The sequence below is a fragment of the Callithrix jacchus genome, chromosome 5 (genome assembly GCF_049354715.1).
Source record: "Callithrix jacchus isolate 240 chromosome 5, calJac240_pri, whole genome shotgun sequence".
NCBI lineage: Eukaryota > Metazoa > Chordata > Mammalia > Primates > Cebidae > Callithrix > Callithrix jacchus.
Window position 1 is genome coordinate 89,306,753 of NC_133506.1, and position 25,621 is coordinate 89,332,373.

Here is a 25,621-nt window from a genome sequence, read left to right on the forward strand (position 1 = left end):
TTTAGGGTTAGAAAGCTCGGGAAATGTTGGCAAAACACTCATCATGCAAGGAAGAGACAATGCTAGCGTTGGTTTTTGGTAAAGAAAAGGAAAAAAGGCTTATGTATCCAACAATCCAGCCCTGTCATCTCTCCTGCTTCCCTCTCAGGAGGAGGCCTCGAAGTGAGCAAGGCCTGGTTGGTTCAGAGGGGGCTCAGGCCTTCTGTGATGGTCAGAACCTGGAGACACTCCTGGCCACCTCAGGAGGAGTAAATGCCTGAGATTGGAGTGTCTGTCCCAGCAGGTTCCCCACATTTAAGGAATATTTACACATGTTTATACACAGTGGCTGTATCAGGCAGGGAGAGGGACCCACAAAAGTCAGCAACCAGAGACCACGAAAGACACGGGCTGCAGAGCACTGCTTCCCAGAGCTTCACCGGCACCTACGTCCCTGATGAGAAAACTAGCGCAAGGGAAGCAACAGCCTGCAGTTCGTCAAGTCCAGCTGAAGCCACCTCACCCTTGAGAGATCAGTCAGTACAGATAAAGGATTTATAAAGAATGGATGAAAGGAGGAAGGCGTCCATGTCACAGCCACTGGGCCTCCTCCCCAGTGTTTACAAACTGCTTACCTTATTCCTCATGGCTCGGAGGAGATCTCTGACAGAACCGCCTTTATAGGTCCTGAATTTACGCAGGTCTAGAAAAACATTGAGGGATGCAATGGGTAATCAAATTTTAAACTAATACCTTTTAAAACAAAACAATTCCTGGGGTCCTGGGGATTAGGCAGATGGACTGAAAGGTGAGGTAACCCCACACCCAGTCACGGGAGCAGATCCTCCCATCCAACCCAAGGGTGTGTCCCCCTGAACCCCACCTGGTGATTGCACCCAGATCAGAAATGACCACCTAGAGCATGACACCATCACTCACCTGTCACTCTAGGGAACAAAAATGAAATACACATCAGTGTAACCAAACCACAGAGGACACACCCAAAGAAGTCCCAAACCTGATAGGTGGGATCTGGAGCCTGAACAGCCTGGAGCGATAATTTCCATGTTTACCTCTTGGAAATGGTGGCTTTTACAACGTGCCCTCTCACAGGCTGCAGTGTGCTTACCTGTCTGGAGGGGGACGGTGATGTTCTCCCGCCAATCCATCTTCACCACGGCTCTCCCACCTCTCTCTAACTGCTTCACGATCGGGCCATCCAGGGATTCCTTTTCTATTCTGTCGCTCACGTCCTGTGAGAGAAACAAGGGCAGCAGATGATGGTCAGGGATGGAGACGCTGAGAGCTGCTTGATTGGCACTCTGAGGAACAGATGGTCACTGGCACAGGAGGCATCAAGGGACAACGGCCCCTAGGCCCAGACTCTGGAGCCTGTCCCAGAGTGGGGCAGCAGGCACTATGCCCGTGCCTCCCTCATCTATGACATTCCCTGTGAGCAGCCCTGTCTGGTCCTCACTGAGGACAGGCCCACAGAGACCTTCTCCATGACAGAGATTTATCACAGACTCACACCTGCACATAGACCATGAACGTATCCCCCGAATCGCACATGTGCACACACATGCCATATGTACGGAGCCGCAAGTGCAATCCATATCCAATGAACCAAAATGACAAAGAAAAGGAAAGCTCAGATGTGATGTGCATCCTGTGCTCTGTCTACTCACTGAAACAGGGTATGCTCAAGTCAATCACTGGTGGAGGAGCACTAATCCTCCCTCTGACAGTACAAAAGACCAGGCTTTCTTCTCAAAGAGGAAATTTGGTGGTAAGAATATGGGCTCCAGAGGCTCCTGTCAGGATTAAACCTCGCTCTGCATTTGACTTTGGCAATAAGGAGAGGATCAGGAAGCACCCCAAGTACTGGCCCCTTGAAGTCCCACCAGAGGACACAGGGAGTGAAGCCCTGCCTACATCAATGTTAGCCTTAGGAGACCCTTTGCTCTGGCAGTCTTTTCTGTGATGAACATGAAGCCAGACTGGCTGAACTCCTAACTTACAATTGTTAGAGAAAAGATGTGGAGAGGTTAGGTTGTCAGCTTGGGTGCACTGGGAACACACATGTCTTAGCTGCAAAGCTGTTATGGCTGAATGACCCGGGTGGAGGCCAGGTGTGTTTGAGAGACATACGACCTGGAGAGACTAAGCATTTAAATCCTGTCCCATGGTTGTGTGTGGGTTTTATTCCTGTTCTATATTTTGTGACTGAAATGACCTGGCTAGTTTTCACAAGTCCCTTGAAGACATATGGACTTGAGAATTTTCACATTACATCCATGGATAATGACCAATCCTCACGACACAACAGGAAGATAGCATCAAACCCTCCCCCTCCCAATCTACCTGAATGATTCCTAAGCCGCCACATCAGGCCAGGCGTCGTCCTCCCTAGGAGGCAGGGGCACCATAGTGAATGCAGCAAACACCCTGTCCTTGAGGAGCTTACATTCTGGGGGCTTCCCTCTGGCCAAGTCCCCAGTCAGACTCCAGGAGAGCGTGATGGTCACTTCTGAGTCTGGTGCTCACCATGGTGCACTCTGCCCGGACCCAAGGGGAAAAGCACAGTCCCACAAGCCTACTCTTCAGAGCCATGTGCTGGGCAGCAGGTGTTTGGGTGAACTGTGTTCGATTCATACCATGGAAGACTTTGAAAAACACATCACCTCTCCAAAAGCCACCTGACATCGCCACAAAGCTTTAAAACAGTCAAATCGCCGAAGGAGTTCTAACTTTGCAGAACCTATTTTAAGCAAAATGAGATCTGGGCAAAGACTATGTAAAAGATGACCGAAAGAAATACAATATAAGAAAGCACTTAAATTTATGACACTTGGGCTGGGTGTGGCGGCTCACGCCTGTAATCCCAGCACTTTGGGAGGCTGAGGCCGGCAGATCACTTGAGGTTGAGAGTGCAAAACCAGTCGGGTCAACATGGAAACCCCATCTCTACTAAAAATACAAAAAAAGTTAGCCAGGCATGGTGGTAAATGTTTGTAATCCCAGCTACTCAGGAAGCTGAGGCAGGAGAATCACTTGAACCCAGGAGGCAGAGATTGCAGTGAGCCAAGATCACACCACTGTACTCCAGCCTGGGTGACAGAGTGAGACACTGTCTGAAAAAAAAAATTAAAAATAAATAAACTTATGTGACTTGAATGAAATTATATGATGCCTGGGATATGCTTTGAAATAACCTGGGGCGGGGACAGGGTGAATGTTAATACTCGTGGAACCTGGGGGACGAATAAAGGAGTGCTTGCTATTAGTGTTTAAACTTTTATGTATTACATATTTGGAAATTCCATAATATAAAGCTTAACAATTATGACACATCCATATGATTAGAATACTTTAGTCACCAGTTTTAGAACTTTAACATGAAAGATACTTAGAATACCATGTACAGCTAAAAAAAAAGTGGGTTCTGAAACTGTATATATGGTTAGATCCCAATTATAGTTTTATATCTGAAGAAAACATTAAAACTCAGCCATGATTATCTCTCAGTTATAGAGTAATGGGCAATTTGTTTTATTCTTTGTCCTTTTCCACATTTTCAAAATCTGAAAAACATTAAATGAAGATTTTGGATAAAGAAAACAGACGTCTCTACCTGAAAGAACTGGAGTTGCTTCTCTAAGCTCCAGAAGAACGGATGTTTGAGCACGTGCTTCGCTGAGGGGCGTTTCTGAGGATCCATTGCAATCATCTTCTCTATCAATTCACGTGCAATGACGTCTTCTATAAAGGAAGAAAATAAACAAGCAACTCATGATTACTGGCCCAAAGCCACAGTGAAATACCAAAAACTTAAAAAGCTGCATACCCTCTCATTTATGATTCTACTTACAGGAATTTATTCCAATAAAATAATTAGGAACAGACACAAAACCTCAGCCAATGAGGACAGCCCTCACTGCATGGTTTGCAAAGGAAGTGATTGAAAATATCCAGTATCAGTGGCCATGTGTGGATATACTACTGTGTCTCCCTACCCTGGGTCATGAGCTGTTAAAATGAGGCTGTGGTAATACGGACTGACGTGGAGAGAGATTCAAGGTAACATTGAAAAAACATGCATGTTGCAAAATGGTATGCAGGATTTCACCATATTTGTATAAAATATGCTTACACGTCTAGATAAATGACTGAAATAACACAAATCCAAAGGCATTAATAACCATCATTCATCCCTGTATAATGGGAATATGCAGGCCTTTATGTTAATCTACATTTTCTACAATCAGGAAAATTAAGCATAAACAATAATTAATTTTTTTTCAAAAGGCAGCACTGGAGCGTCATGAGCCAATTACCACCAAGGAAAACCTGAAGTCTGGAAGAAGGACTTGTTGCACCCACCGTGGAAGACCAGAAGGGTGAAGATAAAGCTTGTCTGCCCCAGCCCAGCACAGACTGCTCCTGCTGACCACTGGCCCTCACACGAGAGAAGACAATTTGCCTTCCCAAATGCCAGTGCAGGAAGGAGCCTCAGATTAACCCTCATGTTACCAGGTAGAAAAAGAAGTTCTCCAAAGGGGGCTTTGCCCAGGTCACATAAGTAGTTGGAGGAACCTTGGAGTGCCTCAGTTTTAGAAAGTGATGCCCCAGGGATAATCCTACCAGCTGTCTACCAAATGTGGTACGAGTCTGTAGGCTCCTGAGGCCTGTAGGTTGAGCAGCTGGGGCACCAGGGCCTCTGTGAGTACAGAGGTGACACAAGCCCAGCTCCATAGAGGCCACCTTAGCTTGAAGGAGCTGCTCCCAACCCCGACCCCTGGACCACTCACCGTGCTTCTCTGGGTGCAAGCAGTCGAGGCTGCAGGCACCCAGGAGGATGTTGGCCTGCCGCTGTAGGGACTTGCCAAATGGGTGGCTGCCCTCAGAGATCACGTAGTAAAAGACGCAGCCTGCAGAAAAGATGTCCACCGTGTAGGTCTGAAAAGAGATATGAGGTGTGAAAGGTCTGGAAAGAGAGCTTTCATCCTTACTCACAGCCAGGGAGGGAGGGGCGTTGCTGTTGCTGCTGCCACCTGGAAGGTGTCCTGGGAGAATCAGCTGACATACATGAACTGCACAGAGCAGCGAGGGGTAACCTGCAGTACTGCACGGGTGTTAGAGGTCACAGTGGAGGACCTGGGCTTGGAGCCACCTGGAATCCCCTGGCTCCCTCTCATGTGCGATAAGGACACTGACAGTATGCTCCTCGTGGGGTTGTTGTCAAGATAGATGATTAATATGCGAAATGGTTGCTTATGACAATGCTTGGCCCATCAAAAGCTCTCCTGGATGTTATATATTCCTGACCCCCAACATGAACGTGCTCACAGGCAGGGTCTCTGTGTTTTTGCTTCCCTGCTATACCCCCAGGGCCCAGAATGGTACCTGCACACAGTAGGTATCAAAACTGCTAATAAGTGAATAAAACAGCTTATGATTCAAAAACAGCCCCAGAAAGAAACTATCTGACAAGTTGTCAATGAGGTCATTTTTGACATTAATCCAAGAAAGTCTTTCACTTATCCTGTGAAACCATTCTGTGTCCGCAGATGAGCTTCCTTTTAGGGAAATGTACATTTGTGATTTCTAGCTATGCTATCTGGGTGGAACACCAGGGTGGCTCCTGAACACAGCTTGAGTCCCTATCACTAGGCCCCGCCTCTGAGATTCTCCACCAGGCGAAGTGAGGGTCTAGTGAGAGGAACCAGGGGCTCATTGCCTCCCATGCTGGAGAATACACCTTGAATAACACAGCACTCTCATTCAGCCTCACAACAACCCTGTGAGGCGGGCAGAGCAAATGCTTTCATCCCCAGATGAGAATGTGGACAGAAAGGTTGCATGATGAGCTCAGGGTCACTGCTGGATGTGACAAACCAGGACTAGACTCAGGTCTTCCAGTTCCCAGACTAGCATGCTTTAGTCCATCTCACCAGATTTTCCCTTAGGAAGCTGATAGATTCGGGACAGAAGGAACACGGCCACCATGGCTGGCTCTCTTCCCTGACTCACAGAGCTCTCTGGGTCTCCCATACCTTCCACACTTTGTGCAGCCTGTGCTATCCCCAGCATAGTCAACACTAAGGTGAAGAGGCATCTTTCCTACCTGCTTGGTCCCAAGTATGTTCTTTCCCAAACTTATTATTGCCACTTGTCCTTGTCATTTGGATATTCCATAAGCTGTGAAACATGAGTGCCATGAAGTCTCAGGTAAACTGAATCTTTAGAAAGACTCGACAAAGGAAAGGGAACGGCTACAAAAGCTGTGATAGCATTCAGTGGGTGGACTCCACTGTAAGAGACTGGGTCATGAAGAGCTAAAAACCAGGCTTCTGCTCTCAAATCACTTAGGAAGGGTTTGAAATGTCGACGGCTCCATCCAGAAGTAACGGAAGTGGTACAGGAGTGTGCTTAATGCAAGGGAGAAAATGAGTACTCCTGTCAGTCAGACCCAAATCTGAGAAGACCCTGGCCTATGGCACAAGATTTCTATGACTTAAGGGCTTATATTACTTGCTTTAAGTTAAAATTAAGTGTTACAGTGTACGAGCATGTTTTTATGATTCTTTGCTGTAACTGACTTCTTTGATGAACTGACACCAGCTGCTGGTCCCCGGTGAGCTGGATAAGAGCGGACCATATCTAATCCACTCAAGATGGCTGACCCATCCAGGTCTCAATCAGGGAGAGTCCAAGGTGAGCCTTGGCGACTTGTGCTAGAAAATGAGTGTGCTCCTAGCAAATGGATGCGGAATCCACCTTGAAGGGGCTCCAGGTTGGCCAAATTTGGAACAATTTGTGTCTCAAAAGGAGTAAATAACAAAAAAAGGACTACAGTGGATTATAACATTAGTTTCAAAATCCTTGAGCCCACAGTGATTAAGAAAAAAAGAGAGTGAAGAAAGTGAAAAGAAAGCTCTGCTTTACAGAAAAATGTCAGCTAATAATGTAGAATTTCCACTGAACTGACAACTTCAGGCAAGGATGATCAACAGATGCTAAACCACTAGGTGACTGACTGTCAGTAAACAGGACATTTACACTGTGCTGAAGTATTACCCCAAATACTAACAACAGAGGAGGAAATGAACCCTTATGGTGGAGAGATCAGTGGTAGCATCACTAAGTGGTGGGGTGGGGTGAGGGGGAGGGGGGTGATAATAATCTTACAGATACAATCTGCTATCACATGTTTCCTGATTATCTATCAGTGCTAAAAACATTTAACTCGAACCTAATCAAGCCTCTAACCTAACTTCTGGTTTCCAGGAAATACGAGGAATAGAGAGAAACATTCAACACTGTCATGAGGAAACAAACAAATCAGAATGAGGCATTTTATAACCCACTGCTTGGACTCTTCAAAATGCAGTAACATGGAACAAAATAGGTGGAAAGATTTGTAAATTCCAAGAGATAGAATCAAATGTAATGCAAGACACCTGATTGCATCCTGGTATACAAAACTTAGTAGGTAGCAAAACCCAGTAGGTAGGAAAATACCCAGTTCTATAAAAGACATCTGGGGACTGACTGGGGAAATTTGAATATGGATTGAATATGAGAGGATGGATAGAAACGGTATTAACTGTTGTGGCATAATGGTATCGTAGTGGAAAACACAATGTATTCCTTAGAAGACACGTGCTGAAATATTTAGGGGTGAAGGGCCAGGACACCTGCTACTTATATTCAAATAGTTCAGCAATAGGTAAAGATAAAGCAAATGTGGCAAAAGTTTTAACAAATGTTGAATCTAGGTAGAGGTACAGAGGTATTCATGATAACATTCTTTCAGCAACACACTATGGCTCTTGTCTGTAATCCCAGCACTTTGGGAGGCTAAGGTGGGAGGACTACCTGAGCCCAGGAGTTCAAGACCAGCCTGGGCAAAACAGCAAGATCCCACTTCTAAAAAAAAAAATTCTTTCTATTTTCTCTATGTCTAAAAGTTATCAAAATAGGTTGAGAAAACAAAAACAAAATGTTAAAAATAATGAAAACTTGATGTTTGCTTACCCTATATAAGTCCTACCTTCCCAGTTTACCAAAATTAAAAAGGGGTTAAAAAGTGATTGATTTAGCCAGATGTGGTGGCAAACACCTGTAATCTCAGCTACTCAGGAGGCTGAAGCGGGAGATTCACTTGAACCTGGGAGGCAGAGGTTGTAGTGAGCTGATATCACGCCACTATACTCCAGCCTTGGCAACAGAGACTGTCTCAAAAAAAAAAAAAAAAAAGATTGAAAGAATACGGAAAACAAATAGATAAAGGCCCCTTTAATCATCTGAACATAAGCTGACATAGAAAGTTCACATAGAAGATCTTGGTGAAAGGAATGCCACTCTCTAGATACGTGGACATCAGCCCCCAAACCTGGAATTTAAAAGTTCTCACTCCAGAAGATACAATGGACTGGTTCTGTAGTTTTCAAAGGGCCATGCCTATTACTCACAGGGTTCTCCTTACAGTCTTCACTCAGCATCTCTGGAGCAATCCAGCCTTCTGTGCCAGGCACCCCAGATCGGCGGCTGAAGCTGTGCCTGCCCACTGCCAGCTTCTTGCAGAGGCCAAAGTCGGAGATCATGGCCTTGATCTTGCCGTGTGCATTGGGCATGGATATGAGAATGTTGTGGGGCTTTAGGTCTCTGTGAACTAATAGGGAACTCCAGATCAGTCCAATGCTTACCAGGAGTGACCCCAGGTCTCCTCCTCCAATGGGGAGTGTCCTTGTCAGGTTCCCAATATGCCTGCTGCCACCTCCAAAGGTTCTGGTTTTCAACTATGCAGGATTCCTCCTCAAATTCTTACACCACTCATCTTTGCTACTGGTGATGTAGCCAAGAGCCTGAACAGAAGCAAGGCCCACCCAAGCTACTGGTTAGCCCCACTTGGGCCACTGATTACCCCAACCCTGGCCGCTGGCCTGGTAAAAGATGGCCTCTCACCGATGTTGAGGGAGTGGAGGTGGGCCAAGCCCGAGGTGGTCTGCTGCAGCAAGGTGATGGGCTCCAGGCCGAGATGTGCAAAGTCCTTCTGCTCCACATACTGCAAAAGACACAACAGCAAAGTCACGGCACACAGGCCTCGGGACTTGTCCCCTCAGCTCATTTTCTTCGATACCATTTTAGGAAAGAAATGGGAAGTTTTACTGGCAACATTCTCTGTCTCAATCCATATTTTCCACCATGGAACAAAGCTCCAATCTACTAACTTAGAATGAGAAAGATAAGAAGGCAAGAAACTCAAGTTCACTGCCTCATATAGGTAAAGCTACAAAGGAATCCAAATGACACAGAAATGGCCCCAAGGTGAGCCTGGAAACAGCAAAACGAGTTTGCTGGATAATCTTAAAGCCTGGAGTTACCAACCAGCATCCTCCAAGCCCACACCAGCCACGACTGAAGATGGGAAGAATAACTGACCAGGTTTCCTGGAGGCCAAGAGGGAGAGACATGCCAACTGCAAGCAACAACTGCCCAGGCATGCTGAGGGAACCACCCTGTTACAACCAGGGGGTAAAAATGCTCTACATTTTGATTGCGTATGTGGTTAACTGAGTACAGACATTTGTCAAAATTCATCAATCTGTACATTTAAAATGAGTACAATTCACTGTAACTTTTTTTTTTTGACAGGGTCTCACTCTGTTGTTCAGGCTGGAGTGCAGCGGCACAATCACTGCTTACTGCAGCCTCGATTTCCTGGGCTCAAGCAGTCCTCCCGCCTCAGCGTCACAAGTAGCTGAGACTACAGGCGTACATCATTATGCCTGGCTAATTTTTGGTTTCTTTGTAGAGATGGGGTTTCACCATGTTGTCCAGGCTGTTCTCAAACTCCTGAGTTCAAGTGATCTGCTCACCTTGGCCTCCCAAAGTGCTATAACTTTAATGAAGTTAACAAAATAAAAAAATAAACCCACCTCTTGCAGGGTGGCTGCACACAGCTCAATGGCAATGTACTGGAATTGCCGGTCCTTCTCCGTGCAGAAGTAGCGGATCACATTCGGGTGCTCATCCGATTCTCGCAACAGCTGGACCTCACGGTCTGCGAAGCTAAAACACTCAGGAAGGATCCTCTTTACAGCCACGTCACGGTTGTCAAACATACCCCTGTGGGATGAGGAGCAGGAGCTGTGTCTGGTAAGCACGAGTCAGGCTGTGTACATGAGGTGAGAACCTGGGCCCACAGCAGCCACCCACTGCCTCCCAGCCTAGAGAGCCCTGACTGACTGCCTGGTGGCCCTGGAATCATCACTTCTCTCTGTGTATAAGCTCCCTGGAGGTGGGACTCCAAGTGCCTAGGTCACTGCTCTGACCCTGCTGTGCTCTGAGCCTGGCACCAGGCTCACCATCTGATAGGCACTTAGACACTAAGCGGTGAGGGCAGGGGGCTGGCTAACCCACTCACCGGTACACAATTGTGCCCTCAGCTCCATGGCCCAGGACGTCCTTGGGACAGAAAGAAATTTTCCCAACCATCACCATGCTGGTTTCCTCATCTGGGACAAAACAGAAAAAAGAGAGACTGTTTCAAACAGTTATCACCTAAAGAACCTTGAGGGTAACATGATCACAAGCTTCCTGACCTCAGATTAAAAGATGGGATTGAAGAGGCACTACACCCAGACTCCTGCTCAGCAAGAGCCTGCTGGGCCTGCTCCCCATTTACATCTAGGGCTGCCTCTCCCTCCCCACCTGTGTTCTGTTTCCAACTTTACCTTATTGTGCAATTGCATGTCTTAAAACCTTCTGGAAGGCAGGGATTCTCCATAGCATTTCAAACACTTATACATATTTATTGTGATATAGTTAGAGCGGTTTAATGGTTAACAACTACCACAAAAATCCACTGTAGGCGGGGCACAGTGGCTCACGCCTGTAATCCCAGCACTTTGGGAGGCTGAGGTGGGTGGATCATGAGGTCAGGAGATTGAGACCATCCTGGCTAAACTCCACCTCTACTAAAAATACAAAAAAAAAATTAACCAGGTGTGGTGGCACAAGCCTGTAGTCCCAGCTACTTGAGAGGCTGAGGCAGGAGAATCACTTGAACCTGGGAGGCGGAAGCTACAGTGAGCTGAGATTGCACCACACTGCACTCCAGCCTGGGCGACAGAGACTCTGTCTCAAAAAAAAAAATCCATCATAAAGATCCACACTGAAACATTCAGGTGGCAGCAGACTGCCTGGGATGGAGGGCTCTGAGGTTCCTGCACCAGCTCTGTGCCAATTCCCTCAGAATTGGGGCCCTGACAACTGTACTGAGCCAACTCCCAGAGAGGAAAGCAGATCAACCGTGGGACTTTCACACTTGGCCACCAGCGGGCCCTGGGAACTCTCTCTAGCCCAATGGACAGATCACCTCTGGTCAGCAGGGACAGCCAGCCCTTGTGGAGAAAGACTGAGGGATAGCTAGCGTGGTCCCCAGAATGCCCTCTGAGGGAGAGATGCCAAGGGATGGGGCAGAAGCCTTCCCACAGAGACCCCCAGAGTGAAAATTAGGGGAGAACATGGTGAACCCCTGAGAATGGCACTTTACAATCTTATGGAGATTCCTTAGACTTCTCAGGAGGTGCTCAAATAAAAGATCAAATAGCACCAAGATGGCAACTGGCTTTACCTCCATTGTCCTGTTCCAGGGAGGGGCTGCTGCCAGCCTTGGAGGCAGAGCTACCAGAGCAGAGCGAGTGGTTGGAGGCCCTGGGGGATGTGCTGGGGCTGCTGGTGCCTGAGCTCTCTGAGTATGGGCCGGACATGTCCAGGAGCTCGCCGTCCTGAGCCGCGTCTCCAGGTGGATGGAAGGGCAGCTGCTGCTGCTGCAGGAGCTGGATCTTCTCCAGTTCCTTCTGGAACTGCTGATGCTGGAGCTGCTGCTGCTGATGCATGCTCTGGGAAGAGAAATCCACATCTAGACAAGGGAAGCTGTTCACTCAGGGAAGCAAGCAGCTGGAAAGGGACAGGTCCTCATGGCGGAGGCAGTATGTGCACTTTATGTGACCACACAGGCCACAACGAGACCAGTGAGAAGGCACCTGGAGGTGCCTTCTGGAGGTCTTTGAGCCAACTAGTTAGATCCTTGCTCGTACGGCCCACTCCCCAACCCAAGAAGGAGCTGAATGGCCACCAGGGGAGGGACTGTGCCCTAGGTGGAGGGCTGGGCCAGATGGAAGAGGTTTCATTCAGTTCTAAAATTCTGTGATTTTTATGAAAGTCTGAGAGTTGCTGCAAAGGTGAAACCAAACAGGAAGCACAGGTAGCATGGCTGAGCCAGTGGTGGGTTGGGGCAAGCCTCAGGTTTTCCATCCTCCATGTCTGTATATTGGCTAGAAGCTAGCACATAGATGCTCAGCAGTCCAGTGGGCCAGGCGAGGAAGCTGTGTTTCAGGACCTTGCAGCCCCCTGCGCGCACACAGCCAGGAGGTTTCAGTGGGGCCGATACACGGGGAGCCTGGCCAAGAGCCTGCTCCCCACTTTCATCCCACTCCCTTCCCCACAGCCACGTGCCTCTCAAATACTCTGAAGGATTCATCTTGTAATTATCTGAAATAGTAGCAATCTGTGATCATCGCTACTGCCGTGTGGGAGGTTGACTGAAGGGATTTCTGTGAGCCCCCAACCCACCAAGGAGTCATCTCTCCTTCCCTTCACCATGGGGTGAAGTCCTGAAAATGCTGTCTACTAGCTGGGTGCCCATGGGGAAAGTTACTTAGCTTCTTAGGGTCTACTTTATTCTTTTGTGGACAAGGGATCAATAATGATAATGACCTCATAGGATTGGGTTAGGTAAAAAGTGAAACCATTGGGTGCAGACGTTGTGCCAATGGGGAGTGCTGTAAAGGGTCTGTCATTCCCATTCCTGAGTGGGTCATTAGCTTCCTGAGCTCCCAGGTAACCATGTCTCAATGCTCTGAGCAACCTGCTGAAGGACCACTTCCCTTGAATATCTCATCCCACGATGGCCTGCTCCGATCCGGAGCTTGCTCATTTCCAACTAGGAAGTAAAGGAATGGCCACGCTGTCTCTCTCACACAAGCTGATCTCACTGGCAGCTTCTTTTGTCTTTTTTTGGTTCTTCTCCCCAGCGCAAGTTCTAACAGCAGTTTTTGAGGAAGGAAAGGTCTTCATCTATTATCCCTATTCTTTAAAAATACAGATAATGATTCAAAATCATCTTTGAGCAAGGCTTATAAATCAGCTCTTATTTGAAAAACACCAAGATTTAGGTACCAACTTGTCCTTTTCTGGGAGGCTAGTGTCTCTTTAATTAGGTTTTTGAAGATAAACAAATACTGACTTTTAAATGGGGAAAGAAATGTGCTGGTTGTTTCTGTCTGGATCTCACTGACATGAGGTGACAGGCAGAGAAGTCCCAGAAACAGGCAGAAGGCAAAGGGGAAGTGCTGAGCTTTACCAGGGGGTAGGTGATGATGAAGGCCACCCAGCCGATAAGTAGGAAGGTGCTCAGGATGATGGTGGCCATGTCCTTGAGCATGGAATCCACGGGGGCCTCAGGCCGGGCAGGGGCATTGGCAGGCTTCTCCTCCACATCCCGAGACACGGTGGTAGGTGCGTTTTCTGAAGTCTGGTCAACCAGGTTAATAACCTTGCATGGAAGAGAATTGCACCATCACTGTAAAACTTCTAGCCAGATACAGACGAGGCCAGCAATCAAGAGAAGCAATCATTGTTTACGAGAGGTCATGCATCTTTGCTGTGATGTTATCATCATTCAAAAACCGTTTTTGGAGCAATATTTTTGGCAAGTGTCTTCAGACCCTATAAATATATTTTAAAATCCTCAAAAAGGCAAAACTTCCTCCTTTGATGGTACTTTCAGTACCTGGGAAAACTCTGAAGTCATCTGTAACAAAGTCTGTTGAAAAACTGGAATTCAATATAATAATACCATTTCACCTTAAAAGGAAATCCCAATGTATACAGAGGCACACAGATAGAAGATAATAAAGCAGTTTTCCTATGTTGCCTGTAAATTGTCGGTGCAATCCCAAAAATATAATTTATTCCAGTAGTCCACTATTTCTTCAAAGTTTTTAAAAAGCATCAGAAGCATTTGTTAAGAAAAATTTTATTTAAAAGCCCAAAATTAAATCAGATAAAAATGGAGCTTCCCTAGAGTTCCTCAGAATCTCTAGGACTTCATGGAACATGCATTTAGAAAAATGCATTCATTCTCAAATAGCTCGTATTCTAGGTGTGCAGTTATCATTTGCCCAACAAAATTAACACAGTCTCCCTGGCATGTGCTGAATTTCCCATATGCTAAATTTCCCACATGCCCACACTATTTCACCCCTGCCCCCAGATGGCTGCCTATAATGTTCTTCTCTCCCCTTCCAGGTGTATCCCTCTTGTTTGTGTCTTTCCCACAGTGCCTCCCACATTTTTGAGGGGTTTTGGCCCACAGAGTGTACAAGAAGCAGCAGAGTGTGTAGCCAGGGACATCTGTATATCTCATCATCATACAGACACACCTCAGAGTATTTTAATACATACTTTTTAAAAGACAGTTATCCAAGATTGGATGGTTAAATATAAAATCTGACCTATGGCTACCTCTGGGTGTTAAATTAAGAGCATTTTCATATTTTCTTCTATATGTGTTTATTTTCTAAGTGCTCAATAACGAATATGCAGGACTTTAATAAGATTACAGGACAATGCTGTTTGAGATTGCTGTTGCAGGAATCAGTATATTTCTCCAACCTGGCTGCCTCTGGAGATGATATTAAATGGACACTGTGCCCTGGAGTCTTGGAAGCCCACAATTTTGCTTTGTCTCTGGATACAATCTAAATCTCTCAACTGAATTTGTTGTGCTTTTGGTCTCCGCACCAGCCAGCCATTGTCATCTTCTTCTGGCCCTGTTCATGTGGCCCAGTGTGTCTCTGTCCCTGGGCCCTCCACGGCAGGGCTGCTGAAGCTGCCGAGCCTAAATGACTCACTAAGCCTCAGATGCCCCCTGCTCCCCTTCCCTGGACGTGTTGGGCTCCCTCCGGTAGAGCCACCCTCCTACCTCCTCCACCGGCTCTGTGTCCCAGAAGGCTGACCTGTATGGGCCAAAGCAATGGCTTCCCCAACCCCCTGGGGTTTCTGAGGTGGTGAAGCTAATAGGGGGCGCCAGCAGATAAGAGAGAGGTAGGAGAATGAGGGTAAGTTCTGGGGCTGCTGAATTCCTCAACTGATGCTTTCATCTCCTGGTCTGGAGTCCTTTCTACTCCCTTTCCTCTGGCTTCAGGCCAAGGTGTGCTAAGAGAACCCCTGGAACTGCCCACATCTGTGCAAACAGTCCCAGGCCACTCTCTGTCTACTTCAGAAAACTTCAGGCCTCCTCACTTCTTCAACAAAAAAAATTTTTTTTAAGTGGCAGGGTCTTGCTATGTTGCCCAGGCTGGTCTTAACTGCCTTGGCCTCCTGAAGCACTATTACAGCCTTCAACAACTCTTAATTAGTCCACAGGGCTTGTTCCAGGCCCTGTAACATGGTTCCTTTCTACCCCTGTGAGCCCATTTCTGACCACTCCTTGCCTGGTAGCCTCGGGTCCGGCCAGGCCTTTCTCCCCACAGCCTGGGAGCTGGGCACGCCAGCATTCTTCCCATTCCCAGCCATTGCCATTGCTGCTCCCTTCCCTCCTGTGCCCCCTTGCTCCCTCTACCAGGCCAAATCCTACCCACTTGTCCAGGTCCAGGCCTAGCTTGGTCCTGCTGCCTTTCCTGCCCTTTCCTTAACAAGTTGCTTCCTATTCCTCTCCACCAGCCCTTAACCGTTCATGTTGTTTACTTTGGATTCTGGTGCATTCCTTTTCCCTCCCAGACTAGGTTACAAGCTCTGAAGGCAAAGCCAAAGTCTAACACCTCACCCTCCCAACACTTAACACCAACAGACCCCTGACTGGTCATATCTTCACTCACTTCCTCAAAGCTCTTTTTCTCTGAATCAGCAGGAATCACATTTTCCCGATGTTTGGGCAGATTGTTGGGAAATCTCTCCAGCATCTTGGTAGACGCAGACAGTGGGGTTTCATGGTGTCCTGTGAGAGGAAATAAAACCTTTAGTGAGAACAGTTTCCTGAGCTGTGGTTGGCACTCAACGCTCAACTTAGGCAACAGGTGCTACCCACTAAGGGGTCCACAATGCAAACTCTCGGCAGGACTGCAAGAGGACTGTCAGTTAGAGAAAATGAGAGGCAGTTACCAGAAAATTCCATCAAAGCAGGACCTTTACCACTTGATGACAGAATACAGTATTCCGAGTCTCCTACTGAGGAGCAAAGAAGTGTCCTTGTCATGACAGGGATCGGGACATTTGGGATGCACCAGAGGCAAGACTCGTGGGGCTACCTATGTCTGATCCACAGGTGAAGTATTATGAAGCTTCATTAAGAGTTCAAGTTCCCCTTTCAATGCCTTCCCCATAACGTCACTCTTCTAAGGCCGTCGAATTCCCATCTTGGTATTTAAATTGCTCAGGTACAGTTCTAGTCCTACTACTATCTAAATGTACGCTTCCATCCAGGAAAGTGAGACATTACTTGCCCGAGAGCAGTAGGATACACCTGCTTAGATGGATGGGGCCACAACTCACTCCATATTAATTGGCTGTTCACTACACAACTATTGCATGGCTTCCGAGTGCGCATTTGTTTCACATTTATTGAGCATCTATTGTGTGCAAATTAAGAGATACAAAGCTGACTACAATATGGAACTGGGATTTAATAGAGCTTGATAATCCATTCAGCTCTAAAATGAAATGAGTCCACATACTGCGCCAAAGAGCCAGGTCACTTTTTCACATGAGGCTGGCTGACTTTCCTTTCTGTTCTCTCACTGTGAGCAGATCTCACTCTGACTCAGGTCTCTTTCACTTTATAATCTTTCCATTGTTCCCTGAACCTATCAAATTTCACAACATACATGCCAAGATGACAACAAACAGGAACTAGTCCAAGCTGTGTACATTTCTTGATCTGGAAAATTCCTCTTTGATTCCCCATTTTTAGGTCAGTTCTCTATCTATGACACAGTATCGTTCTTTATGGGAAATCTACTTTTGTTTTGAGCCATCACTAGTTTTTCTTGTGTACCAAGGAGCTCTGAGACATGCTTTGCTTGGAGCAGGATTTCCCCATGTGTGGTCTGCCCACTTCAGACCTCTGAACCAGACTTGCTGGTGGGGCCCAGGAATCTGAATTTGATTATCTGTGGGTATCTGTGGGTAAGTCTGAGGCTCACTAACAAGAGACCTACAGTCTAAGAAGTGAGGTGTCCCTCCATATGGCACACTGTGCAGCAGTGTCCTGCCCTTCTCCCCATAACACCCATTCAGTGCTCAGTCCTACCTGTCTGGTAGGGCACCTGCCAAGACTGCTATGGAAGGCATTAGCCTGAATCCCACTAGTCCTCCTGTCAACCTTCCTGTAAACAAGCTTCTCCTGGAGCTGGACTTTCACTTATATCACGCTGCACACACTGAACCAACTGCTGTACAACCTTACTCATGAGATCGCTAAACATTTTTGTACAGATAGTACCTGGTTTTCTTGATGTATTCATCTATCGTTATCTCTTAGGTCCAGACCCCAGAGCAAAAAGCAGATGGCTAGGCCCTGCCCCAGACCTACTGAATCAGGCTCTCCTGGGTTATACATGCCTATTTAACTAAGTTCTGGTGCTGAAAGCACCCTAGGTCAGGGCCATGACTCTGGGAAACCCACAGACCAGGCCACTCAGACTAACTGAATCCTTGTAGGTATTTTCAAGATTAATGACAACCTGGAATATCTTTAACGTTTTCCACAAAGAGAAAATGAAAGGACACATTTGGACATAGAAGGGCACATCCTTTTACTTGTGGCCCTGGTCAGCAGAAGACAGTGCTATAATCTCAGTGCCATATTTTAAGATGACAAGCTTTCGAGCTCCTCAAAGAGACTTTGGAACTGTGGGATCTTTATACTGAATCGCTGCCTTATACTTTGCTGTTTTTGCAGCTTTCTTACTTGGACAATCTTTTTAAAGGAATCTCATTTTACGAGTTAACCATGAAGACTCCCTGCCCCCATACTTTCGGTATTCTCAGATACACACATTCCCTTAATTCCACTTCTTAATCACTCGTGGGCAGTCTGTGAGCCCCTTAACTGGCACATAATGCCAAGCCGCCTTGTAACTGGAATGGTCTCTGCTCACTAGCTATTTTTTTCTCACCATGGGCCTATTCATGCATACCTCTACTACTACTTCTGTTTATAAAAAACTATTATTATTTTGTCATCTCCTTTACCCATTATTTGGTAAAAATAATAAAATTAAAACAGCTATAAGGAATCAGGATGAAAAAAGAAATGGGCCCTATAGAAAAATCTGTAAAGAAAGCAATCAGGGCTCAGGGACACCTGGTTACACACATCCCCACCTACACCCCACTGCCTGGCAGACCCTGCTGCTTCCTGGTCCCCAAACGCTCCCAGCCACCCCACATCTCTCTTCTAGAGTCCCAGCCCTGACCTCTTTCTCCCCTAGGTCCTGTCATCAGCAAGCACGAGAGGAAGAGAACACACATTGGCCCCTGGGTGCTCTAGCACCCGACTGACCTCCTGCCCCACCCCCTGCCCCTACTGGGGCTGGGAGGTGGCAAAATAGTGAGAAGTGGGGCTCAGGAAGAGCAGATGGGGTTCAAGAAAACTCCCTCCTGCTCCAATGACTTGGCACACTCACCAGGAACACAGCTCTTCTCACCTCTGCCTTCGTTTGTCACTCTCACTGCCTTTGGGTGTCATCTCAACTTCTTATCTCTCTTGGGACAGGGCCTCCAGTTCAACCCCTGGCCATTAGTGATGGCAGCAAAAACAAGAGAGAAAGGAAAAAAGGGACCTTCCCAAACACCTGGGACGATACTGTCCTAGACCCACAACCAGCCCGACTCCGCTGCTCTCAACACGCTCTGGGATGTAATCCTTCCTGGGTCTTTAGCTCTCTCACCACCACAATGCCCTCCCCCACACCCATGCCCACCCTGATTCCAAGTGAATACTTCCACAGAAACAGCCTCAGTTTTCTTAACTATAAAATGGAAATGAGAAGGGTACCAACCTCACACAGGGTCACTGTGAGGAATAAGGAAATGCATTTTTTCTTTTTTTTGAGACGGAGCCTTGCTCTGTCTCCAGGCTGGAGTGCCGTGGCTCAATCTTGGCTCACTGCAACCTCCACCTCCCAAGTTCAAGCGATTCTCCTGCCTCAGCCTCCTGAGTAGCTGGGAATACAGGTGCATGCCACCACACCCGGCTAATATTTTGTATTTTAGTAGAGACAGGGTTTTAGTATGTTGGCCAAGATGGTCTGGATCTCCTGACCTTGTGATCTGTCCACCTTGCCCTCTCAGATTACTGAGATTACAAGCGTAAGCCACCATGCCAGGCCAAGGAAATGTATTCTAAAGAGCTTAATGTCAGATAATCACTCAAGGTTTATATAATTTACGACGAGTTTTGGAACATTAAACAGTTTTCAAAAACTGACTCAGAAACACAGCTATACTACCTTGTTGGTTTTCCTTGGGGGCAAAAATGTCCCAAGGTCTCAGCGGCCAGCCCAGAAAGACTCTGAGCACAAGGCCTTCATTCAGGTGTGGTGTAGCCACCAGGGCCAATGGTCGCCCATCAGGAGGCAGAGGTAGCATGCCGTCACCTCAGGCTACCATGGGAGATCCACTCTTACCTATCAGAAGCCAGTAATTCCTCAAGTAGTTGAGCTTGTTCTTGCCTTTGAGTCCGGGGTCAAACTTGAGGTCCGTGCTGGGCGTGATCACACACTCCCCCTTGTCCCCAATGGTGACGCCATCAGTCTGGGGGCCTTCCAGCAAAGGAAGTGTGCTGCCTCGGGGCTGTGAAGAGGGTGCAGTGAGAGCCAGGAGCCCTGAAGGGACAGTGGGTCCCAAGGCATACCTTCCCAGTCACTGTCCTGCAAGGTGAGTGTTTTCTAGTGCAGGGGAAGTCCAAGACAGAGAGAGACACAAAGGCCCAAGGACTGGACAAAGCAGCTCTTCCCTTGAGATGTGACATGCTGCACTGATGTCTTTAACATGGACATCTTTTTAGATTCTTACGTCTGGGTACTGGGGAACAAGAAGCATGTGTATAGAACTCCAAGCAGCTTTTTTTTTGTTTTTTGAGATGCAGTCTTGCTCTGTCGCCCAGGCTGGAGTGCAATGGCGCGATCTTGGCTCACTACAACCTCTGCCTCCTGGGTTCAAGCGATTTTCCTGCCTTAGCTTCCTGAGTAGCTGGTATTACAGGCCCCTGCCACCACAGCTGGCTAACTTTTTACTTTTAGTAAAGAAGGGGTTTCACCATGTTGGTCAGGCTAGTCTCAAACTCCTGACCTCATGATCCGCCCACCTTGGCCTCCCAAAGTGCTGGGATTTCAGGTGTGAGCCACCACACCTGGCCTCCAAGAAGTTATTATGAGAGGCAGACATAAGTGAAGGAGAACGAATGGATATCTCTGTTAGTCACAATAAATGCCATTAGCAGAGCGGAACAAAGTCCAGCCACATGCCTGGTGCTGGCTCAGGTGCTGCTGGAAGTATGACAGAGGTAGGCACTGTCTGCTCACAGGAGAAGCCGCCCAATTCACCGGGATGACAAGAGAGCCAACCACACAGCCCAACATTGTAGGGATCCAGACAAACAGTTAGGATTATGACACCTCGGACTTTCAGAGACAGAATGCTTGAGGCAGGCTGGTGAGGCCCAAGGAGGCTTGGAGAGATTGGAAAAGCATGCAAAGGGTTATAGCAGGGAAAAGGAAGAAAGGGCATTTGAAGTATGAGGAGCAGGCTGAACAAAAGCCCAGGGGAAAGATGAACAGGGAGCTTGTAGAAGTCAGGGAGATGTGCTTGGTTGTACTGTGCAACTCACACAGAGAAACTAATAAGGTGGTGGAAGGGAATCATGGGACTGGATTAAGGAGAGCCATAAACACCAGCCTGGGGAGTTTAAATCTGACCACAAAAGCAAAGGTAAATAACCAGGGATTCCTCGGCTTTAAGAAGCTGTTTTTGTCATGCATTTTTCTTTCAAAGTAGAATGTGTCACCTGCAAAAACTGTTTTTGAGAATTTAAGATTTGTGTTTTGCATTCTTTTTTTTGAGACAGAGTAACTTGCTCTGTCACCCAGGCTGGAGTGCAATGGCACAATCTCGGCTCACTGCAACCTCTGCCTCCTGGGTTTAAAACATTCTCCGACCTCAGCATCCCAGGTAGCTGGGACTACAGGCGCCCGTCACCATGCCAAGCTAATTTTTTTTGTATTTAGTAGAGATGAGGTTTCACCATGCTGACCAGGCTGGTCTCGAGCTCCTGACCTCAAGTGATCTACCCACCTCAGCCTCCAAAAACGCTGGGATTACAGACATGAGCCACCGTGCCCGGCTGTGTTTTGCATTCTTAACCTGCAGGATGCTCATGGGTAGCAAAGTCATTCTTTGCTAAAATGGATCAGAAGCGGTTAGGCAGCTGCAAGCCCTCCATAATGGACTTACCACGACAGCAACCCCCTCGTGTACCATTGAGGGGGAGGCATAGAGGCTGGTAGAATATTTCCCAACATACAGAGTGGGCCTAGGAGAAAAACAGATACATGCATTTCGGAGTCATTTAATTTCCAGATCCCACAGAAGAAAGGAATCATAGCCCCAAATACCACCCACAGTAATGGCCACTCTATAAAGTAGGAAACTGAGACTTGGCAAGTTTAAGTGACTCAGTGATGGGCTATTAACAGGTGAATGGAGAACAGAGGCCTGCTGAGTCTTGGTCACACACACACTGTAACTTCTTTTCTTGATTTTTAAAATGAATATAACATAAAAATTTAGAAAATATAGAAAGTTAAAAAAAAAACTCTTGCATTCCTACCACCTAAGATAGATCCAAACTATACTTAACAGTGGCAGTCTCTTTCCTATCCCCACCTTTATTTGTGTTGGGGGAAGTGGGGGGCGGGGTCTTACCATGTTACCCAGGTTGGCCTCAAACTCCTGTGCTCAAACAATCCTCCCACCTCAGCCTCTCAGCCTCTCCAGTAGCTGGAATTACAGATGTGTGCCACGGTGCCCGGCACCTCCCACCCATGATTTTTATGTAATATTTAAGAACTCTGAAGCATCAAGGGGTGCCTCTCAGCTCTTGTATTCTGAGGTTTCCAAATGAAGCAGTTTTGGCTCTGGATTCCTTGTGGCTTTGGAGACTGCCCTGCCTTTGACCTATCATGCAGGGCCTGCTACACTGCAACAGCACCAGAACACAAAGGCCACGGCCACCCTCTCCCTCCCTGAGCTCCCAACTCACATCAGCTTGCTCTTGGCCTCTGTTTCCTTGGGGAATGGGTACTTCCACTTGGTGATGCGCCCCACCTCCCCAGACATGAAGGTCAGATAGCGCAGGGTCTCCACAGCGACATTGATGTGCATCACCTTCCTCAGACCCTCCCGCTGCCAGACATAGAAGGCCACTACAGGGGAGGCGTAGTTTTGGATCCACAGGACATCCCCAGATTCACTGTCCACGGTCACCACCAGTCCATCACCATTGGACACAAAGTGGGACATCTCTGTACAGATCAAACAAACAAAGCACTTTGAGTCTCACCCCATCCTGCAACCACATCCTCTTCTCTTGTGGCAGGCTACAGTCACTCAGCCAGAGGAAACAAGACTTCTGGAATATTCTCAGATCTCCTCTGAACAATTCCACTTGTTTCTAATGAACTTGCTTAGGCTCTACAATACCAAGACACTGAGAGCTGGCTGGATTATAAACACAAGTTAGGATCACTCTCCCAAAGGCAATTTACTTAGTGATGTTCTTTACCATTCTATTCAATAAGTGAGAGTAAATACTGAGGAGAAAGGAGCCAATGGAGATGTCTATTAATCTGGCATTTCATAGCAATAACCTGAAACTCATCGATCAAACTGAAAGTCAGGGACAGCTGCAGTAGCTCATGGCTGTAAGCCCAAGACTGAGAGGCTGAGGTGGGAAGATCATTTGAGTCCAGGAGTTCAAGACCAACCTGGGCAACATAGTGAGACCCCCGTCTCTACAAAATAAACAAACAAAAAATTAGCCAGGGAGGTGGGGAGTGGTGGTACAAGCCTGTGTTCCCAGCTACTCAGGAGGCTGAGTGGGAAGATCACTTGAGGCTAGGAGTCTGAGACTGCAGTGAGCCATGATTGCACCCCTGCACTCATCCTGGGCAAGTGAGTGAGAACTTGTCTCAAAAAAAAAAAAAAAAAACCCCAAAAAACAAAAAAACATCCTGAAAGTCAGACCTGAACCATTGATACTGATCCGTCTGATTCACAAAGGAGTCCTCAGAGAAAAGTGAAAATATTCTAGGTCCTTGACCAGAAAAGGCAGAGTCCAACTGTGATACCAATGTTAAGGTGGCGAAATCGGTTTTTAGCTTTCACGTGAGCTGGGTGAATGTTAACTAGAGAAACAACATTCTCTAGAGATGGGCCACATTTGGAGAGTGGCCTTTTTGACAGGGTTGTTAATGTCCTATGGTGATTTTACTTTTTTCCATGGACTTGTAGTCAATTCCTTCTGTGACAAAGAGAGACTCCACAAGGTGTGTCCTCCTTCCTCTCTGGCTAAGCTTGTCACCATTTTACTTTGGTTTCCTTTCAGACTTCACTTAGGTCCCTGCATATTTATGGTGGGAGGTATTTACGATCAGCTCATGGAAACTCCATGGAAAGAAAGAACCTGGTGACAAAGAGTATCTTAAAAGAAAATCCTAATTTCTGGAGCAACTGTTTCCACATAGTTCAAAAGTACTGGCCCAACCTTGTGAAATCCAGCCCAGAGCACTTACTGTAGTCCACGTCGTCCTCGGGCAGTGAGGCTGCATAGTCAAAGTAGGTGGCATTCCATCGGAGCTCTCGGGTTTTGGTGTCATACATGGTTATGGTGTATTCTAAAGAACACAGACCAGTCAGCCCATTACCACAGAGGGGCCACAGTACCTACTGAGGTATGGTCCTTATCTAATTACAAGAAACAAATCCTCTGTAAACTGTATGCTAAAGTCAGGACTATCCGTGTCGACATAGAAAGGCAACGTGAGGAGAACTGAAGTCCCAGACACGAGTGAACCCAGCTGACAGCACATGGAAGCAGAGATGAACCACCCCAGCTATGCCCTTGGACTCATGGCTCACAGAATCGTGAGCGATAGAATGGCTGTTGTTGTTAGCTATTAAGCTTTGGGGTGGCTTATTACATAGCAATGATTGCTGATATTAGAATGTGGCACCTAGAAGCAGGATGGTGCCATAACAAACACCTAAAATGTGGCATTGACTTTGGGATCAGCTGGCATATGGAGACTGGGAGGTTGACAAGAAGGTTAGTGGAGACTTGATAGCGCAGAGAGGGACACTGCTATTCAAAGTGGAAAAGGGGTGACCCAGCTTGTGGAGGGTGCCATGATGAGCATGACTATTGCTTGCAGCAACTTGGAAGACAGAAAAAGTACCTAATCAACTCAGGGATCCAGCTAAGGAAATTTGCAGACAGAAGGGAGAAAATGTCGAATGGCTTCTCTTAACTATATATGATATATTGTGAGATAAATGAGCTGAGTAAGAAATCATTCCGTTTTCAAGCAGAATACAGAGGAAATATAAAGGAGCCAGGACTCACTATCACTGGAAAAGATTCTCAATATAAAAAATAACTTCAGGGCAAAGACCAAATCCAGGATACTGTCAGCAAAAAAAAAAAAAAAAAAATGGGCTCAGGGTCAAGATCAATCAAGTCAAGGGTGAAGCTGCAAGATCCTTCCTTGAGACCTCAGAAAGATTTTAAGGTGGCTCATCATAGACCGTCTACATCAAGGGAGTTCTAAGAACCGTGCATTGCCCAATAGCACTCACATTCCAAAGTCTAGAGACTTGTGGGTATGGCTTTTATCTAATGAAATAGACTATTATTTGACACATGGGAACCCCACATAGACTATTATTTGACACATGGGAAGCCCACATCATTTTTAAAGGAGTGGTATCAGCATTTCAATGGACAAGGAACAGATTGAGAACAATACAAAACTGGCCATTTGTTATGGAAATGAAAGGACTTCTCAGAGAGCAGAACCAAGAGCCACTTAGAGCACTAGATTAGGGAACCAATCATAGAGGGCAAAACTGGGCCTTAATGAAGAAATATTCCTTTCCCCTGGAGGAGAGGAACCTGAAAACATGTGCCTGGCTGGATTTCAGAATGACTGACGCCCAGTATGTGATATGTGTCTCTCTTTCCTGTCCCTTTTTAAATGGACATGTTTACTGCAGCTATCCTGTCTCTATCTCACCACTGTATATTGGTTGGGGGATGGGAAGGGGAGAAAGACCCTGTCTCTTTAACTCACGGGTCTCCAATCAAGAGGAGCTATACTCGAGGAGCATCTTCCACTTCTAGACCTGATGCAGATCACAAGATGTGAGATTTTGGAACTGATGCTGAGACTGAACTTTGCAGGTCTTGGGAGGGAGTGGAAGGGTTAGAAACTACTGTAGTCCAAGGGAC

General features: G+C 46.9%; 1 protein-coding gene across 4 annotated transcripts in view; it reads right to left on the bottom strand.

Moving 5' to 3' along the window:
- Nucleotides 1-25,621, bottom strand: part of ERN1 (endoplasmic reticulum to nucleus signaling 1) — a 96,683-nt gene that overhangs the window by 4,813 nt on the left and 66,249 nt on the right. For all 4 annotated transcript variants that reach the window (XM_035300452.3, XM_078373536.1, XM_078373535.1 and 1 more), the window contains 15 exons: nt 23,907-24,008; nt 22,376-22,637; nt 21,568-21,646; nt 19,743-19,908; nt 15,933-16,051; nt 13,415-13,606; nt 11,624-11,891; nt 10,412-10,502; nt 9,924-10,113; nt 8,950-9,049; nt 8,457-8,656; nt 4,791-4,938; nt 3,614-3,741; nt 1,109-1,232; nt 615-682 (listed from right to left, as the gene is read on the bottom strand). In XM_035300452.3, the coding sequence (XP_035156343.3) occupies nt 615-682; nt 1,109-1,232; nt 3,614-3,741; nt 4,791-4,938; nt 8,457-8,656; nt 8,950-9,049; nt 9,924-10,113; nt 10,412-10,502; nt 11,624-11,891; nt 13,415-13,606; nt 15,933-16,051; nt 19,743-19,908; nt 21,568-21,646; nt 22,376-22,637; nt 23,907-24,008 (2,237 nt within the window). The remainder of the gene's footprint in view (nt 1-614; nt 683-1,108; nt 1,233-3,613; nt 3,742-4,790; nt 4,939-8,456; nt 8,657-8,949; nt 9,050-9,923; nt 10,114-10,411; nt 10,503-11,623; nt 11,892-13,414; nt 13,607-15,932; nt 16,052-19,742; nt 19,909-21,567; nt 21,647-22,375; nt 22,638-23,906; nt 24,009-25,621) is intronic.